Consider the following 19,891-nt stretch of genomic DNA (forward strand, 5'->3'; position numbering starts at 1 on the left):
TAAAGATTAAAAAAAAAAACAAAGTTCGGAAAATTGCACTTGCCGAAATTTCTCATAAATAATAAATAGGGAATGCGCGAAAAAATCCTGGCACGAAAAATGATTCAATCATAATTTGAAAATTGGACTAATCCGAAAAAATATATATAAGAAAAATGTTGGCCTATCGTATTGTCCTTACTCTGAATACCTACAAATAAATACTTGGCGCGTTATAGATTCGTGGGGACTCGGGCAAATTTGAATTAGGTGGCCCTACGTACAGTGTTGATTTAAAACATTTTTATTAGGAAAATTTTGGGGAAATTCCCTGATATCCGACTAACCGGAGCGGATTTCCAACGAAAAATCCTCGATGTTCCCGGCTCGGACGCAAACAATGGTCCTCTTTAGCGGCAGGAAGGCGCTACTATTCAACAAGAAAGTGGAAAATCGCAAGCTCGTGGGAATAATTCACACCGAAATTGGTATATAGATCTAGATACTTGCAAAGTATCTTCGATCTTCGCTTCTATCTCGATCTGATTACAGTAGACTCTTGTAATCTATCCATTCCTTTCACTGTACTCGTATTACTGTACTGCGCGGTTCGTTGAGCAGAACAGTAGTACAGTCTACTGGACTACTATACTGCACTATATACTGTGTACAAGATATGTACACAATGTATAATGGCTAAACTGATATTTTCACGAAATCCCTGCTATTTAAAAGACGTTATTAACAAATTTTCATCGAATTTCAAGTGAAAATCAACGAAATTATAAACAATGCTATTTTCAGTTGGTTTACCACATTGATATTAATTTAAACGCTTCGATAGTATCAGTCGATAAGTTTTACGTGTGGTTTTCTTTATGGACGTTACTCTAGATCCTCCATGCCAGGAAAAAAATCTTACATTTAACCTGAATTTTAATTATCGATGGCAACAACTTCAATATCTTTAATTATATGACGTCAAATAAAGTAAAGATTTTATACACCGCATTACAATTCGCTATTCTCTTTGCATTATCATTTTTCAATATCTCTTTTCTTTTACCTTTTGATTCTTTTTATATTCTGGCCTGAAAGAAAACATTTTCTTTTCAAACCATTCGCTTTTTCAAGATGCAAAATACTCCTTTCTTTTCTAAAAGATTTTTCTTTTTACCCAGGAAAAGCGAATCCGAAAAATTCGGCATAATCTGTCAAAAACTTGTGGAATTTTCTCACATTTCTACTTCATAAATTCGGGTTTTATGCATTCCACAACTGTTCTTTTGTTCTTCTATTCAATACCCTTTCGGATCGTATTTTGTTTGAATCGCGCGCTGCATCACGCTCATCTTTCGTATTCCATATAATTTATAATCGTAAAGTTTATAACGTCTCGAATTCTTTAGTTTTAAAGAGGATCCACGAACACCGATTTATAAATGAACACCATTTATATTTATTTTATAGGACGGACACACGGACCTTATTTTAAGGTCTTCAGGGATCTCGCACAACATTCGTTACAAGGACTTCAAAAAACCCGTTACGAGATATTCCTTCCTGGTGGCATTTCTTATTAATTTTTAATATATTGAGGCCTCAAAAAGGTGTGTGGACAGACCATTTAGGGCCTGTAAGAAGCCGCGACTACGCAATATATTTATTTAAAAAAAAAAAAAAGAAATGCAGCAACTAGTTGCTTAACTTATCCGGCAACATTTAAAACTGAGTGTGTGGCGCCATCTGTTAAGATCTCCCTAATACATAAACATCCCTGCAAAATTTCAGAAAATTTCGACAAAAAGCACAGGAATTATTAAGCTACAAAGGGGGTGGACAAAATCGTGCTCCCCACACACTAACACCAATACATACAGAAAAACACCTCGATTTTTTTTGCATTTCTCGACGTTTCGAGATGTCTGGAGTCCAAACGTGTAAAAATCTTAGGGGAAGGTCATTTTTTGACCTATGGCCATACTTTCCCTCTGTTATATGTAACAGAGTGGGAAATGTAAAAAGTACAGTACGTACACAGTGAAACCTCTCTAAATGGAGCGGCTAGCCCTCTGTGAACGATCATTTTCGTATCCAGTATGTAACTTCTCTTAAGCGGACACTCTTCATTACGGACGCCAACTTTGGTTGACGTCTGAACTTCTCTTCGCGGACAGAAATGATTGTTTGGAGTCTCTGCGGTTGCAGTCGGATCGATTCTAAAAACTCAATAATGTGTCGAGTTCTGAATCGATTCGGATTTGACTGCACAATTTTATTATGTCGTAGCAAAATGTCTATGTTGTATGCCTTTATAGAAATTCGTTTAGTGTCTCTGTTCGCATCGGTGAGTGGGAAGCACGCCCACCTTTCGACCATAATTGGCAGAAGCATTGTTTTTCAAAGCGTACCGTAGAGATCGGTTCCAAGAATACGGACATGACAAAATTTGAAAATGAATGGAAATCAAACAGAAAGGTCTCTTTTTCTTTTAACTCTTTCCACCAGTGGTCACTAAGAGGGCCTCTTTTAGCCAGCCCATTATGGGTTCGGCCAGGCCACGATAGAGTGGCCCGGTGACCAGCGACGAGGCCCGACGTATCCGGACGCCACCCGAAAAATTCCTGGGGCTTTTTCTCGGAGACCGGATTCGATCCCGATGATTGGATTGTATCGATGGAATTAGGCAAACGAACACATGGGTGATCTGCCTAAGGGGAATGGCTGCCGGGAGGACTTTCTATGAGAAACTGGTCCCTATTTAGAAGTAGAATTTCCGAAAAATTCCACGCGGCCAGTCGGTTGACAAAGCGCAAACCCGCGTAGCTTAGAGATATTTTATTGTATACGAATTGTCTTCATATATAATGTATATAATCTGTTCAAATCTCAACAGACAAACAGATAATGGTAGCAGGTCCTCTCATAGGTCGAGAGCGACCTTTATGAGTCCCCAATAAATTAAAAATTTACCAAATAATGAAGGTTTTTTCTTAATGTACAAGAAAGGCAACGGAACGACTGACTCGTAACAGATGTTTTCGGGGTCCCCTAAAAGTAAGGCCCGGGCCAAACGATTCTGCCGGCTCCCACTTTTATAGGATGTGAATAACAGTAACGAGCGACCATAAAAAATATTATTCTTCTAAAAATACAGTAAAATTTGTACTCTGCAACTTAATTAAATGCTTCCACTTTGACACATTTGTTCGTTCATTAACTAACTAAATAAATTTTTAAAGAATCTCCTCGACGCAAACAGTTTTTCACGCCATTAAATATTTTAAAAACTTAATATTAACTTTTTTACGGGCGCTCGCTATTAAATAACCAAAAAATAAATAAAGAATAAACCGTATGAAACAGTTAATTAAATGTGCCTGGCTCGAAACAGAAAACGTCTGTTCGACTAATAATAATCATGCGACAGTTAAGGCAGAGACTGCAGCTTCATTAAATGGCCTAACAGCAAGATGATAAATATTTTAACTTCTTATAAAACGCCATTCATTAATTAATATAAAAATAACGACATTTCCAGTAATCTAATTAATTAAATTCTTCTATTCGAAACTAAATTAACTTTTGAATGTGAAATTTTTGTCTTTCCTCCAATAAAATGCGTAAAGACACGACAGTATACGGCACTCCAAAAACAAATTGGTTTTTAAATATAATACAACTTTTAACACTTAATATACAGGGGGCGCTTCCGAAAGATAACCCGTCTCTATACCCGAAAGGCCCGCTCGATATCGAAAAATTCTTTAAACTTCTTAGTGTTTCGGCAGAAACAATGATTAAATTTTCATAATCCGATTTTCAAAGAGGTATTTCTTTTGTGTTTGAATTCAATTGAACGTCTTTACAGTCGGCACGTTTCTCGTATTTATTGACTCGAACACTTATTCCGGTCGTTGTCTGGCATTCGCATCTAGAATACATCGCCGTGCCATTTAAACTTTCATCAAACTATATCCCGGTTGTACTTTACAAATTGTACACTACACTTCCTTTCGATCACGTATTACAACCGGCAGGAAAGGGGGTACTTTCGGATCTCAATCTTGTCCATTTAACGCGGTTTCTTCGGGTACGTCAAGAGGTCCGAGCAGTTTTCCAATGGCCCTGCCTTCAATCTTCGTTCTATTTATGCATAATTATCAAGGCCCGACTTATCCTACACACGAATTTTGAAAGACCAAACACATTCTAGCAGTCTGGAATCTCGGATTTTATAATTGGAGAATTTAAATTATACAGTAAAGCTGCGTCACAAGCCACAATTACTCTGTAACGTAAACAAGGAAAACATGGATGATTTAATAGAAACGTTAAATGGAACATGGTAGTTAATAATTAAGTAATAACGAAAGCATGTTAATTCCAGTTTGTTAATAATGATTAACCAGTATTAATGTAACCAGGCGCTGCTCTTGTTTTCCAAACATTGTCACGAACCGTTGTATATTATTAATTTCCAATATTACAATTATCAATTTACAATTCCGCAATTCATTAGAATAACACTAAAATTTCATTACAACTACCATTAAAGCTAAAACTTATCGATTCGTTTCGATTAATGTACGAGGCCGCCATCTTGAAAGTGACTCGTCGTAATAACAAACGTTAAAACAATTAAAATATAAAAATGTAGATTTTATTCATTTATTTTTTGCTCGATCGAAGGCGGTACGTTTACACATAACAGGATTAAGCTGTAAATTTTCCGGAGTCATCAGGCGTGGGGACAAAACTGTCAAAAATATCAAAAAATAAAGCAAATCTCGCGATATTCTACGAGCGCGGAGTGACATTTCTGACATCTTAGATCAATGTTTTCTTTTTTTCCCCCGAAATCCCTCTTCGCATCCCCCCCGCTTTTATCACTTGTCTACTTTTTTAAACTCATCCTCCTTCCAGGAGCTTTGGATAATAAAATAAAGCAGGAAAGGCGAATTTATAGCATATTTTTCTTTGTTTACCGACTAAGAATTCGAGCTCCGGAGGATCCGGTTTAAACCTGACTTTTCTCGTTAGGATATGAAAGAGTTGATAATTAAGACATTGTTCACCTATCGAGTTTCCTTAAAAAAAAGATTAGGCTACTCTTCTAAAGACTCCACTTACAAATTTTTCTGTTCCTTTCACCGGGATTAAAACTAAAATTGTCTGTCCGACAATGATAATATTCTGGTAACATAACGAAAAGAATTTAAAATAAAAAAAAAAAAGGTTAACAATAGAGTCGTACCCTAATCTTTCCATATGTGGTTTCGGCTTTCGTCTATCTGACACCGTTCTCGAGATTAAGGAAGGACAGACAGACGGTGGGAATTTATAGCCCTATAATTTTTCAAATTGCAGCCCAATAACAGTTATAATTACCATAGTAAAGCCAGAATTACTTAACAAGCGAAAATAAATGAAAGAAGAGCATTAAGTCTTCCGGTTAATAACTTTATTCTGTTGTCGTGGTATAAAAAAGCACTTAATATTATAGAGCAGAAGAGCTATTCCGATAAGCAAACATCAATTGAGAGAGCGGATAGAATTCAAGAGAGAAATGTTGTCGTTCGGTCGCACTAATCGATTGGTAAACGAGAAAGGATGATCAATGAAGCTTTGATGAATTGAAATCTTTACGTTAACGAGAATGCGAGATCGAAAAATAGATAAATTTACCGGCAAATTCCTTCGAGTAAAGCAAATTATCACAGACTCGGATACACTACGGTTGCATTCTATTTATTTCTTTTTTAATCAATGGACGACCGACATTTACATTAGTGTTTAACAAGGGTTTTTCTCGCCACCGTTCGTTTTAATCGAGTGAAGATAATACAATTCCGAATTTAAAAGTAGAAGAATCGAATTTCTGATACTTTCGATACGATTTAAATATATTTAGTTGCGTAATTTTTACAGTTGACTTTAACAATAAGTCTTTCTTTATTTAGAATGAAGAAACAATACTTAAAAACAAAACATTAATTGAAGGTTGAATCCATTGTTTTAATTTCACCAATACTTCAATCTCCAGTATTAATGAATTAATAAAAATGGCTTTAAAGAAAGGTCGGATGGTCGGATGGTCGAGAGTTAAAAGCACCGTCTTCCACTCTGGTGAATCCGGGTTCGAGTCCGAGTCGACGTAGAAATTCTTTATAGTCTTTTCTCCGAGTCGACATGGTCTTTTCTCCTTTTTGAATACGAGTGGAGTTCTAGACGTAGCACAAATCTTACGTAATCGTATAATATAAACGTAAACATCTAAGAACGAGCGTAAAATGGAATACTTATAAAACAAAAGTCACTTGTCTTCTAATTGGCGAAAAGACCGCGCTTGCGCAAAACAAGAGAATGGAGAGTGAAACGACCAATCGGAAGCACCGACGTTGACGGTCGCCGCGTGCAGATTAAAATTATGCCAGAAGCGCGGCGCCACTCGTCTGATGAGGTGAAGTGTTGCCAGGCTTTCGGGTGGGCTGGCCCGCACCAAAAGACGGGTCTGGCATATTTGACAGCTTTGGGGACAAGAATCTCGTCTGCAGCAATTTTATCGAGAGAAAAACATTTCGTTTTCTTTACTTTAAAATTTTTTCTAATATTCCGAAATTTGTGCCATCATACAGCGAGCATCGTCCTACCCGGTGGGGAATTAACCATTAGGAGAAGTAGGCTCGAGCTTAGGGGTCCGGAAGGGAGGGTTCGAGAAGAAAAATCAAAACTAATGGTTCAATTGATAGACTATTTAACGTAACTTCGTGTCGTTTTATTCTATTAAAACAAAAAAAAAAAAAAATGGGACAAGATCCTTTCTAAAGCTCTCTGCTACTGTCTCTACCCGAGAATTTTTATTACACGAATTAAAAACGGTTTCCCGGGAGATTTGCTCCCGGATCCCCCATTGTTTACTAATTAAGATCGCAGCAAATAAACGAGTGTGAACTGCAGGCCTTCGATACAACGACGTAAGGAACCACGCGTGACAGATAAAAACAGAAAATGCGTTCTGCCACAAACAACGGTTTATTGTAAAGACCCGCGAATAACGACAGCTATTCAATTTTACGCAAATTTATTTACAGCTTAAGATTCGCAACTACACAGAATCTTAAAGTATTGATTACCACTAACCTCGTTCGAGCTGAGGATGGAGGGAGCACTCCTTTCTCGTGCAAATTTGTACCATCGTCCGTTATCGCGTCAGATCTCAATTTGGGTATTCTTATCTTCACCGAGGCATGCCCCAGAGCACCTTAAAATGGCTCGCTCTCGAATAATCTCGGGAATTACCCTTCCGTTTGCAGTAAATACAACTAACTATTCGGGGAAAAGTGTAGTGATTAAACAAATTATAAATAAAAACAATGAAATAAAATATAATGAAAAACGTGTAAAATAAATACATCGACTGACACGTTTTGTTTTCTTGGTATACGAAGCAACACATGGGCGATCTGCCAAGAAAACGGTGCCTCCCGGGAGGACTTGTGGGAAACTGGCTTCTGTTTATGTGTTCGACACGTGAAGAAAATCCAGAAAACTCCACGTGCTGGGCCCATGGGTGAGGCGATTTTACCCACTCGTCCGGCCATTGGTGAGTTAGTCAATATGTTAGCAACACCCGAGACACGAGTTTTTGGTTTACTCTTTCCTACCCCCTTCCCGCCAGCGCTAAGAGGGTCTTTATTCCAGACCCATCTTGAATTCGGCCAGGTCCACAATGGGGGACGGGTTCTACTTATTCGGGACTGACCGCCCCTCAAAAATTCCTAAAGAATTGCTCGCCCGGATCTGTTCCGTGTTCACCAGACCAATAGGCTGGAGCCTCCACGGCTTACATTTGATGACGTGTTGATAAGTAATCACGTAACACGCGAAAAACAGATTTTTTTAATGACTTTTATTGTCACACGCCTGCTAAAGTGACTTCCTTGGCCACGTGACAGTTTTTTTTGCCGGATTTTGAGACGAACGACAGTAACCTTTTTTGTTATATAACTAGCGTCACAACCGGGAAGAAAAAAAAAAGGCTCTGGAAAAAACACGAGCGAGAAAATTGTTTCCAGAACGATAAAAATGTAGTGTTAGTTGTAGTGTACGTGATCTGTTATCAATTTCTATCATTCCGGAGACTCGGTCGACATTTTTTATTTATTTTAATCGTTTCTTTCGTTTGTATAGCTAAATTTTTGGAACATTTTTTCTTTTATTAGTTATAAATGTCTTCCACGCGTTACAATTTGATTGTTCGACTTACTAAATTAAAATAAAAATAAATAATAATAATAATCTACGTGACAAACAATTGTATTGCGAGAAATAAAATATTTAAAACCCCGTCTGTTGTATATTTGTTCGTAATCTAATGTTAGTTTTATTATCAGCCTGTAATACTAGACTTATTAACAACTAGACACGAAGCAAATACAAGAAACAGTAAATAAATGTTCATAATTTTATACTTCCTTGTAAGGTATTATATATTGACAATTCGACCTAATTATTCCTGTACGAGATCTAATTATTTTAATATTTAATGACAGCCATTGTTTTAGCTGTCATCGATTGTTATGACACTTCAAATTAAATATTTCGTACGTGTGTGTGATATTGCTACCAAAGACGTTTAATACTCGGTTGTTTAGAATGTCGCGATGTTGACGATGGGGAATCCTAATAAAACTCCCAAACAATACGAAACAATAACGACTCATTTCGTTCCTTCGATAAACACTTTCAGAATTTTCTACACGTTAATATCGGCCGAACACTAAACATTTACGTTAATCCACGTTGTGGTATGTGTTTAAAGTTTAAACAATACTTAACGCTCCAAAACAGGAGGTGCGCGTTGTAATAAGCAATTAGATTAATTTTTACTTTGTATTTTGCATATTTTGTCTTCCTCTTCGTCAAATTTCTGGCAAATTTTCGTTATTTTTTAAAATTGTTTAAATTTATAAATAAAAGACAAAACTTGGTCGATATATTTGTTTTTCTAATGAAAAAAAAAATAATAATAATGAATTAATCGAATTGTGAAGGCGCCAAAGACGTCATCGGAAAAAAATCTTATTACGGTGAATTAGGAACGAACGCCATCTGTGAACAAACGCAATAATAAATGTAGTGTAATTTTAGTCAGGAGTCAATTATCGACACTCGAAAGTTTGATGCTCCAAATTCTCTACGCTATAATTTTGTTAATCACAACATACGAGTAATACGATCGGCACCGAATGTGATCCTCCATCGTATCGCACCGATCTAATGCACTTTCGTCCATCTTTGTTTTGGATGTTTTTTGGATGCACTTTCGCATTAGATCGTTCGTTGTCCCGGTCCCTGTGAGATTTTGCAACGTCTGCTGATGGCTATCTGGTTCGGAATACTGAAGAGATTAACAATAAAAAACTGATTGAAGATGTGATGACATGGTTTCGCTTTAACCTTCCATCCTGTGAGCACTATTTTAACTCTATATCCATGGTATGCAGGGCCGGATCATCGCATATACAAATGAGACAAATGTCTAGGGCCCGGTTTTTTGAAGGGCCCTATCAAACTGTCTATTTCGAGAAGACTTGTAAATAAGATAGTTTACTTTTCTGTTGGACAACTGTATATAATAAACAAATAAACAAAAATATATTGCTTTTTATGTGGTTATTGTGAATTCTAAACTCTAAAGATAATGTGTTCTTATATTTCTTCTTGTGGGAGAGGGAGGGGCCCGGTAAGAAGAAAATGTCTTGGGTCCCAAAGTGGGTTAATCCGGCCCTGATCGTATGGCTAGGTCCACAATAAGCACTACCAGGTAGGAAGGGACCGGTCTAATGTAACAGGACGAACCTACCACGAGAAATTCCTGGGCTTCTTTTCGGGTACACAGAGCGGCAAAATGAGGCATTTACTGTTTTGGTCCTTATTCTTGAATAACTCCTAACCGAAATTACTAGAAATGTGTTCTCGTTTGATCCAGACGCTAAAATGTGACGATCAGAATCGGCTCCGTACTTTGTCCCTCTGCCATATATGAATGCAGCACGTCCGTGAAGCCATTTTTGGCTCATTCTGCTCTGTGGACACTAAAAGAGCCTTTTTTCGATATCCGTCGTGAGTTCGGCTAAGCAACCATATTGGGGCAGACGGCCGGATGGCCGAGCGGTCAAGGTGGCAGCCTACCGCTCTGGGGGACCCGGGATCGAATCCGAACGGGTCGAATAATCCCCAGGAATTTTTCGGGGAATGGTCCGTTCGGATATGTCGGGCCCCGTCCCTCTCCGCCCGGTCGCCCCATTGTGGGCCTGGCCGAACCCATAATGGGCCATCTATAAGAGGCCCTCTCAGTGCCACAGGGCGGAGTTTAAAAAAATCATATTGGGGCCATAAAAAATTCTATCCTGAGTCCCTCAGAACGGTAGGCTGACGCCTTAGGGCTGTTTCACACTATGACCGACTGGGCCGACTGGTCGTTCCAGTCGGGCAGATTTAAAAAGTTAAATATTTGTAGTCGGGTCGGAGCAGTCCGCAAGCTACGAAAGCTCGCCGACTGCTCCGACCCGACTACAAATGAGAGCTTCGAAGCTATAACCAATCAGAGTTTAGATTTATCCGAAGTTAGAAAATGGCGGAAGGTACAGTTTTCTCGGAAGCTTTAATAAACGAAGTCAGAAAATATCCGTGGCTTTATGATATTCGCGAGCCGATTATAAAGACAACATTAAAAACAATAATTCTTCTACGGAGATTTCCAAGAAACTAAACGTTGAAGGTACGTGATTGACTATAAAACATTCCAATAGATATTGTTGCCAAAGATATGGCCCGACGATAAATTGTAACATATTCAGAACTACAGTTTCTGGATAGGAATGAAATATGTTTTAAAACAATTCGAAATGCACGATCGCTTTCCATGACGGCCATGTTTTCTGTGTAAATTGAAAAACTTACCATGATTGACTAGTCTGTCCTATCTGTAACACGCGTTCCGATTGGTCCTTACGAATCGGCCACCGACATAAAATCGTACTCAGTGTGAATGCTTTTACTACTAGTCGGTCCGATTATAGGATCGGTCGAGTCGGTTATAGTGTGAAACAGCCCTAAGAGATTTACCAACTTGCCATCCCGGGTCCCCCAGGGCGGTAGGCTGCTAACCTTGACCGCTCGGCCATCCGGCCGCTTCCCCAATATGCTAGCGCCCACCAAGATCTGGACGACACTGAACATTAACCTATCACACGCCAGTACTTTGCTTTCTATTTATGAGCCTTCGACCATCATTACTTCCCGCCATCACGTGATGGGGCTTGAAACGTATACGTCACTTCCGGTCGATTCGGAGAAAGAGCCTACACGGCTAATATCTCCATATAAACAGTGAGGAAGAGAAGAAGAAGAGTACTACATCTTGCCTTTTCTTTCCCTCTAATTCGAACTTCTCTTTATACTTACAAAGACTTCAGTATTTCCCAGAATAAGAATGGAACGGATGCGCTGAATCTTGAATGTGTATCACTCCGCCGCTATAGTTAAGCCACGAAACTACGACGGTAGTAAACAATAAAACAGAATAGAATGTGATATGGCATCGGATTAAATACTCTCAAATTTCATGCAAAAATAGCGGAAATTTCAAATATATTATAACAGTTTAACCATATCTTATATGCTCTATTTAACATTAGGTTTCATTAGGTTCCATTGATGAGAAACAAGGAACTATTTTTCTTCGCATAAACATCTGTTCTATTCTTATTCTGGGAAAGACTACAGAGAACTTGCATGAACGTCATCTCTCCACTTCCTGCGCCATATTTGTGCCGTGCCATTCGTAGAAGTGTATGTATTTTGTAACTACGAACTTTCGAATTCGTATTGGTAAACAACGAAAAGGACGAAAGTTTTACTCAGACCTTTCAAACAGGGTCCTTTCTCCACATTCATCGTGCTTTCCCTGGGGATTGTTCGCCCGGATTCGATCCCCGGCTCCCACAGCGGTAGGCCTCACCGCTTCCGCCACCATTCCCGGCCTTTATATATAACAGAGAGAAAGTATGACCATCGGTCAAAAAAGACCACCAAGATTTTTACATTTTTGGACTCGGGATCTTAAAACGTCGAAAAATGCAAATATATATATATATATATATATACAAGGTATAGCAGGGGTAATTTCTATATGTATGGATGTTCGTGGGGGGTACAATTTTGTTCTCTTCGAAGCTTAATAAATCCCGTGCTTTTAGTTGAAAATGTTGAAATTTTTCGGGGAGGTATGTGTATTAGGGGGACCGATGCTATTAAATTTTGGTGGTTAAAGGACGAGGGGGTGGGAAGATAACAGGGTCGTGTGTATCTTCAGTAGGGTCGGCCCTAATGACGATTTCACTCCTTTTTAGCACTTACAAATTTTTATAAACTTATCCATTTCCTCGAAACTAAGCTTTTTGCCATTTTATGATAATTAAAAATATAGTTTTTAACAATATGATAACAGATGGCGCTAGCGAATGTTGCCGGGAAGTTTAGCAACTCGTTGCTGGAATTTTCAAAGTACGAATGCACAAGATTTTTGATCGACCTTCTTATTTACGAATCAATGGATTTTCCAGCTTTTATTTAAACTTCACCTTCTCGAAATAAAACAATTTAATAATAAAAACACCAAAATTTTTCAAGGGAAAAAACTTTTTAATTATGATTTACGAATAATTGTTACCAACTTTGTAAGTTTTATTGGATACAAAATCATTATTACGTACGAACTATTAATAGAAACACTGCTCACACCGACAAACACGTACACACAATATTCTATTCCGTCGACGTAACACCAAAGTGGACATTTCTTGTCTTCGCAATTACGAATTATTCCTGTCATTTGTCGGCAAAATTTCCTGTGGAAGTCGGAAAAAACAATTTCTCCATAAAATTTCTTAATGAAGCATTTTATTTCTTTCAACTTGGTTTCTATTTATAAATTCTTCTTCTTCTTCTACCGGAAATAATTAGTTTTTGAAATTCTGGTTTTCTCCGCTCGTTTCCTGTTTCCACGGACAGTTTAATCATTTTCCACTTTGCGCTCCTTCGAATTGTCCTTTTCTCGCCGGTCAAATCTGATCTATTCGAGTAACAATTCATATTACGGGCATTCTTTTAACACTACGTAACTCCAATACTCGAGTATTGTTCGTTTTCTCTGTTAATGCCCGAAATGTTTACGTTCCTGTATCGCTCCTTTTTAATCTTGAACGCATTTAACCCACAAAAACGTGCCAATTTTTCGTTTCGCATCAATGAATGTCTGGGTTTTAAAGTGTGAGGTCGAGATCTAACGATTTACGAACATTTTCGAGCAATTAAAATGCAAAATTGCTTCGAACGGACGAAAATTACAGATAACGGGAACACGGGCTGGGTGATCGTCACTTATATATTTAACCCGCATTATTTAGAATTTATGAATTGAATGGTTTCCTTTTTAGCCAATCGAGACGATCCACAAACCTGATTATCGAGTGAAAAGACGATTTTAAACTTAAGAGAGTTGAAAGGTCGTTCACCGAAAGGAGTAGATGACTAGATGACCCGATTTCGGTTAGAAATAAGGTCAATCAAACTCCATCTTCTATTATCGTCTCGCATTGTTCAGGTGAGTCTGCAAGCATTCTGCTTCACTCTTCGAGATTAACTCCGATGGGTGATTGGAGTGTGTACTCGGATTTTTCTGACTTAATTCAGATAATTATTATTCTATTACTAATTTCGTAGACTTTACGTATCAAGCTGTCCTACTAACCGTGAATTTTCGTGCTCCTGACAGTTATTGACACGAGAATCGTGTCGAGATTCCTAAAAATTATGCAAATTAACTCTCGCTTATATCTTTCAGCATGAATCGTACGAGGAGATTAACCTTCGTTTTAGATTCCTGCACTTGGCAAAACAGGTTGTACGCGTTGACAATCTTCGCTCTGTTCGTTTTACTCCACCTCGAGCTGAGCCAAGTTCTGAGATGTAGTCCTAAAACGAAAGTGGCCGTGGTGAATCCGCACGATTTTCCATACGTCATTAATCAACCCGGTTTGTGTTCGGATTCGAGAAGATTCCTCGTCATCTTCGTGACGTCCAGAGCCGTGGACGAGGACAAAAGACGAGCCATTAGAGAAACTTGGGGTAGCAAGGAAGAGCTGAAGAAAGTGGACACGGTTTTGGCCTTCGTCGTGGGAAACCCCGGACAAGAACGGCAGCAGAAACTACTGGAAGAGGAGAGCGAAATCCATAAAGATATTCTCCAAGAAGATTTCGTCGACGTCTACTCCAACTTGACGCTGAAGACGGTCATGGCTCTGAAATGGACCATGCTGCACTGCAAGGAAGTGGAATTTGTCATGAAAACGGACAACGACATTTTCGTCAACGTCCCTTATCTGGTGGACTTCCTTAAGAACGTGAACAAAAGCAGATGGATCGTGGGTTGCGTTAAAGATCACGCTAAACAGCCTCTTCGTATGAAACACGGAAAAATGGAGCAAATTCCGTCGTTAATCAGAGTGCATCCCATTTTCGTAGCGGGTGCGGGTTACGTCATTTCGCGAGATCTGGTAGAACCCTTATATCGGACATCTCTGCGGACGAGATACTATCCCATAGAGGACGTTTACGTCACGGGAAAATGTGCCAGGGCTATTGGAGTGTATCCGGAACACGACCAACGCTTCAGTTGCGGAGAACTCGTGACGCACAACTGCGCCATGTTTACTAGATTCACGGGACACAGAGTGACGCCCGAAAGACAACACTGGATATGGCAAGATCTGAAGCACTCGTGTAACCACGAACGTGTGTCGTGACGCCGTTTCTTCGTCAGAATTATTTTTTTAAATCTCGGTACATCATTTTTCAATTATAACTTTATTCGTGTAACTTCTTTTCATCTGTAAATAACCAAACCACTATACGGAGATGGAAAGGAAACAAAATCAAGTGAAATTCCTCCTCTTGCAGAAAGATTTAATAAAGATCAACTGAAAAAACAGCGACAACAGTAAGGTCATTTGCCTATTTCTCCTCATTATATCTTTTTGTAATTCACTAGAAATGACTTCGTTTGTAAGAATTCACACTTAATTTTCTCTCTTTCGCCATCTCCCGGTGTTCAAGATGCGGTTCAAATTAAATACTAAAAAAAAAAAAATCTCGAATGTGTGTATTATGAGTTATTTTCGAAGGACGACATACTGCTTACAAAATAATAAAACTCTGAATACAAACAACTGTTCAAAACAGTAAATTTTTATTTTGTAAATAAGTAAAAAAAAAAAACTTGCCGATAAACCTAGAAAAAACATTTTTTTTTGTTCTCTAACATTAAAGACATTCTCGTATCCAATCTCAAATAATCTTAAGGAAACCGCAGAGGGAAGAAACAACACTTAAACGCAGTCGCTTTTTTCAGTTTTCTCAAATTTAATCACTTCTTTTTGTTTTCTGTACATCATATTTAATCTATGTTTGCCATACGTATAACACAATTCGAAAAGAGATTCCCTTACATTTACGAAAAATGTTGTGTATAAAATACCGGCAGTACCAGTACAGAGTATCATAAACATGCCCACAAAATGTTATTAAAATCAGTATAAGAATGTTAGAATACGTTTCGGCCTTTTCGTAATAAATGTCAAAAAATAAAAAACTGACAATTTATTTTCACCCTTTAATGACAATGATACTATTACAGGAGACCAATAAACTATTGCATCGTTTGCTGTAATCTGTCACCTCAATTTTTTATCTGGTTAATTTGCAAATATCTCCCCTTACAATTCTGAGAATAGCCTAAAACAAGCAATTTTTTTTTATGTATCTCTCTCAGAACCACCATACAAAAATAATTTGATATCATCTGTTTTAATTTGGGTTTAAAAGGATGAAGTGGATCCACGAGTCTCAGTTGAAATTCAAATAGAAACGCTTAACAGAATGCACATGGACTGCTTGGTATGATTTTTTTTGTCTCCCTGGTCCTGAGGTGTCGACTTTTTATGGTTAAAATTGTTGGGAAGTGATCTGAAATGTCCATGGACAAAAGAGGCCAGAAAATCTCGCCTCGGATATTGTGATTTTAGTCCTCTCCTTCCGATTCTGTGGAGAAACCAGAACACCATAATTAGTCTATTATTATTATTATTAAATCACTGAAAGGATAATTTACAATTTAACAAGAGAAAACACTGGTCTTAGTACATTTACAATGCAACTACATGATAAAAAGTACACATAATTCTTACTAAACACATCACAATACGGTAATTAAAACTTATCTGTTAAACTAAACCAATTTACAATACTAAAGTTAAAAAAATCATTAAATTTTCAATTATTTTAATTATTAACTTATTGTGGTTTCCTAAGTTAACCACTCTGTTTAAAGCACGTCGGATATTGACGCTACACACAATTTTTCGATCTATAATCAATCAAATCACACTTATTATTTCATCTGTACATCTAAATCTTCTGAGAAATTTTTCGATTTTTGTCAATAAACAAAACAATTACACCCCACCACACAAAAAATTAAATAACTTAATTATATAAATTAATCATTCAAAAGTATAACAAACTTAACACTGCACAAAAGTTTCTTTAATGAAAAGTGATGCAGTTTAAAGAATAAAAAAAAAAAAAAAAAAAACACTTTTTCAGTTGTTAATAAACGTTAAGGATTTTTAGAGTGAACGTAATTACATTACGTTATTAAAGTCTGGCGATTAAAACAAAGTTTAATTCTGATATAAAAATTTAAACAAAGATGTAAAAGCAAAAAGTTCTGGCACAGTTCAATGTTTCATAACAATAATCTAATTAAAATCTGGATAAAAGATTAAATTAAATCAATTATCTTGTTTACAAGCATAACAACTATAATTAGTATTGAATTATCTAGAGAATAATGACATTTTTTCAAACAAAAAATTTGTTTTCCCCCCAGCTTGTTGACTGACATTTCTTTTCTCAAATGGAAAAAAGACTATTAAATTTCAATTATTATGTAATGTAAATCAATTTATAGAATATAATAACTGAACTGAAATCAAAATATGTCTGTATTTCTCTCGAACGTATCATCATCTATAATCCAAATATACTATAAATAAAATTTAATAAATGTAATTTCAATTTCTTTCAAATCATGCCCAATTAAATTGACTTCTTACTAAACTTGATTGTGTTTAAATATGTACTGTAGATGTATATTAAATTTTCTCCAATAAAAAAGTTATTAAAAATACTCTCAAAACATAGTTATCTGTAACTTGTAGATTCCATATTTCCGAAACTTTCTAACATCTGATTATAAAATTGAATGGAATCTGAAAGGTAACTATTCAATAGCAATTTTCAGTTAAAATAAATAGTAGTCCATTATTACAAGTACTAATATAGGGCCTCTAACAGCAGACTTTTTTATTTATTTTTCAACTGCAAATCAAAGTTCTCTCATTTGTCCGAAAGTACTAGTCAGTCTAAAATCAAACACACAAAGTTTCATTTTCATTCAAAGTCAATTAAAAATGCGCTTAAAAATCCGGAACCGTAAAACTCTTGTCCATTTTATTTATTAGCCGCACGTTTGATTTTTAATCGATCGGTGCCTCGCTAACAGTTGATGCCCAAATATTTTTATTTGGCTAAGCAAATCGATAGGAGCTTGGCGACTGTTTTCCTGTACTTGTTTTAAAACTAATAATTGGCTAAATAAACCCAAAGATCAGAGATTTTTTGTCGTATGCAATTTACAACTATAATGTAAGTTTTCACTATAAATTTCATTTCGTCTTATTTAAGTATATTTTTTAAATTGAAATTTTTTTTTTAATTACGTAAAACAACTGAAAATTCTTATATCAGTGAATTCACAAAATTGTATCCTTTAAATTTTAATGTTTCTATAATTAAATGACCAACTAGAAAAAATATTTGTAAAATTTACTTAAATTAATTTTCCAAACATTTCAGATTTCGGAATTCATATGGGATAAATATTTTTCTTATCGAATATAGTTCATAATATGTAATTACCATCAGCCGATTCTTAAGTTTCCAAATTGTGCAACAACAATTTGGAAACATTCACTTGCCATAATTACTCGGTAATTGAATTTTTAAAAATAAGTTCAGTACAAATAATGTCCAACAAAACAAAAAAGAACTTCCCCAATAACAAATCGACGACAAACACAATATTGGACAACAATAATCGAGACCAAATAAAAACATCAGAATACATTAAAGTTTCACGTGCTTTTTCAAAATTAGTCTAAGAAAAGCTAGTCCTAGACATTGCAACACAAATAAAACAAGTGCATTAAGTTAATTCACTTTTGAATAAAAAGACAATCGTTCCGGGGTTGTCGACGTGATGCTCGAAGGCCCACTTTGTCACACGATAGATAGCCAGTAAAAAATTTATAACACAAAATTTGATCAAAGTAAGCTATTCTTTTAAAAATATCAAAAAGCCCCGGCCCTTTTGGGGGCACATTAGCAGAAGTGACAATAGATAGATTACAGGCCATCCACGAATTGTGCGTACAATTTAATGGACGAGTGGGGAACCACTAAAAATACATCATCATAGCAGGAAGGAGGTTGAGACATTGTCTATGTAGACTTTTTTAGAAGTATTAGTGGTATATGGATTTGTTCTTATGAGCCTACTTGCAAGTTAGTAGAATAAACTATCAGTTAAAAAGTTCTGCAAATATCTTCTAAAGTCATTTTGTCAATGTCAAGGGGTCCACAAATTATTGTACACACAATTAAAGAGGAGAGAGTTTGCAAAAAAAAAAAAAAAAAGTACATCACTGTACACAAAAAGATGGTGGTATCAAACATGGTTCAAAAACTGTACATGTAATTAATTAACCTTTAGCAAGTTTGCTAAAAAAGATAAAAGCACTGTTAACTTCATTCTCCATCTGGTTTAAGAGATCAGAGACAGTAATTGATTAATAATAGAAAATTAGTTAGAAGGTATTGGTTTACAAAACTGTTAAAAGCATACCTTGAATTTCTAGCCCTTTAACAATTTTTTTGATGATTTGAACAAGGTTTTGAAATTGGAGAAGTACTTTAAAAAATTTTAAATACAGTAGAGACTCGTAAATCGGCACCCCGGTAATCAGAATCGCCGGTAATCGGCACGATTTTCAGTCGGACTGTGTCGTGCTGAATCGAACATTTTTGATAATAAATTTACTTCTAAAGTATAATTTTCATGTTTTTATATTCTTCAATATATTTATTTTGTTTGTACAAAATGCAGAAATAATTTTTAACGATATAGTAGCCTCGATTATTATTATAAAAATTTTCGTTAGGCTTAAAATCGACGAAAATTCAACACGAAGCGACACGCAACGGAGAAAAATTTGAATATCGGACAGGTTAATATATTTTTTTTGTACATAAACCGTAATCGGAACAAATCCCTAATCTGAACAACCCCAGTCCCCAATTGATTCCGATTTTCGGTTCAATACTGTATTAGTGTACAAAGTAAAGCTAGCAATTACCATATTCTCTGCCTTACAAGAAGCATTTTCTTCTCAAAAATCTGTCTAAAAACAAATCACCCTGGACCTAATAAGATGACCAACTTGGGCATCAGCAGCATTATTTTTATTAATAAACTGTGCATATATATTCAAATAGACTTGTCATATGTATAGTGAAGTTTGTAATTCATGCATTACTGTTATTATAGCTTTATTTGCAATTTTAAAATAATATATTCTTATACTATGAATAAGATGGCAAACAAATTTTAATATATGCATATAGCATATTTTAACTATTGTATTTGCTTGAGCTATAAAAACAC

At 36.3% G+C, this 19,891-nt stretch overlaps 2 protein-coding genes across 4 annotated transcripts in view; one reads left to right on the forward strand and one right to left on the reverse strand.

The window, feature by feature from the left end:
- The first annotated feature begins 2,272 nt into the window (after positions 1 to 2,272).
- Positions 2,273 to 14,909, forward strand: LOC136987048 (beta-1,3-galactosyltransferase 1-like). Its single transcript, XM_067284685.1, has 4 exons — positions 2,273 to 2,326; positions 8,058 to 8,162; positions 13,608 to 13,651; positions 13,892 to 14,909. The coding sequence occupies exons 1-4, from the start codon at positions 2,273 to 2,275 to the stop codon at positions 14,850 to 14,852; spliced, it is 1,164 nt and encodes a 387-aa protein (XP_067140786.1). The 3' UTR covers positions 14,853 to 14,909.
- Positions 14,910 to 15,444: 535 nt separating this feature from the next.
- Positions 15,445 to 19,891, reverse strand: part of kra (basic leucine zipper and W2 domain-containing protein kra) — a 62,772-nt gene continuing 58,325 nt past the window's right edge. For all 3 annotated transcript variants that reach the window (XM_067284754.1, XM_067284756.1, XM_067284755.1), the window contains exon 12: positions 15,445 to 16,146. In XM_067284754.1, coding sequence (XP_067140855.1) covers positions 16,127 to 16,146 — 20 coding nt within the window. In that variant the 3' untranslated portion in view covers positions 15,445 to 16,126. The remainder of the gene's footprint in view (positions 16,147 to 19,891) is intronic.

The sequence above is a fragment of the Centruroides vittatus genome, unplaced genomic scaffold, assembly GCF_030686945.1.
Source record: "Centruroides vittatus isolate TY-2023 unplaced genomic scaffold, ASM3068694v2 scaffold_1444, whole genome shotgun sequence".
NCBI lineage: Eukaryota > Metazoa > Arthropoda > Arachnida > Scorpiones > Buthidae > Centruroides > Centruroides vittatus.

Excerpts from the sequence above, each read along its gene's own strand:
- LOC136987048 (XM_067284685.1), top strand. The coding sequence starts at position 2,273 with ATGTCTATGTTGTATGCCTTTATAGAAATTCGTTTAGTGTCTCTGTTC. Across the intron at positions 2,327-8,057 it reads TAGTGTCTCTGTTCGCATCG|AACGATAAAAATGTAGTGTT; the intron begins GTGAGTGGGAAG and ends AATTGTTTCCAG. Across the intron at positions 13,652-13,891 it reads TATCGTCTCGCATTGTTCAG|CATGAATCGTACGAGGAGAT; the intron begins GTGAGTCTGCAA and ends TATATCTTTCAG.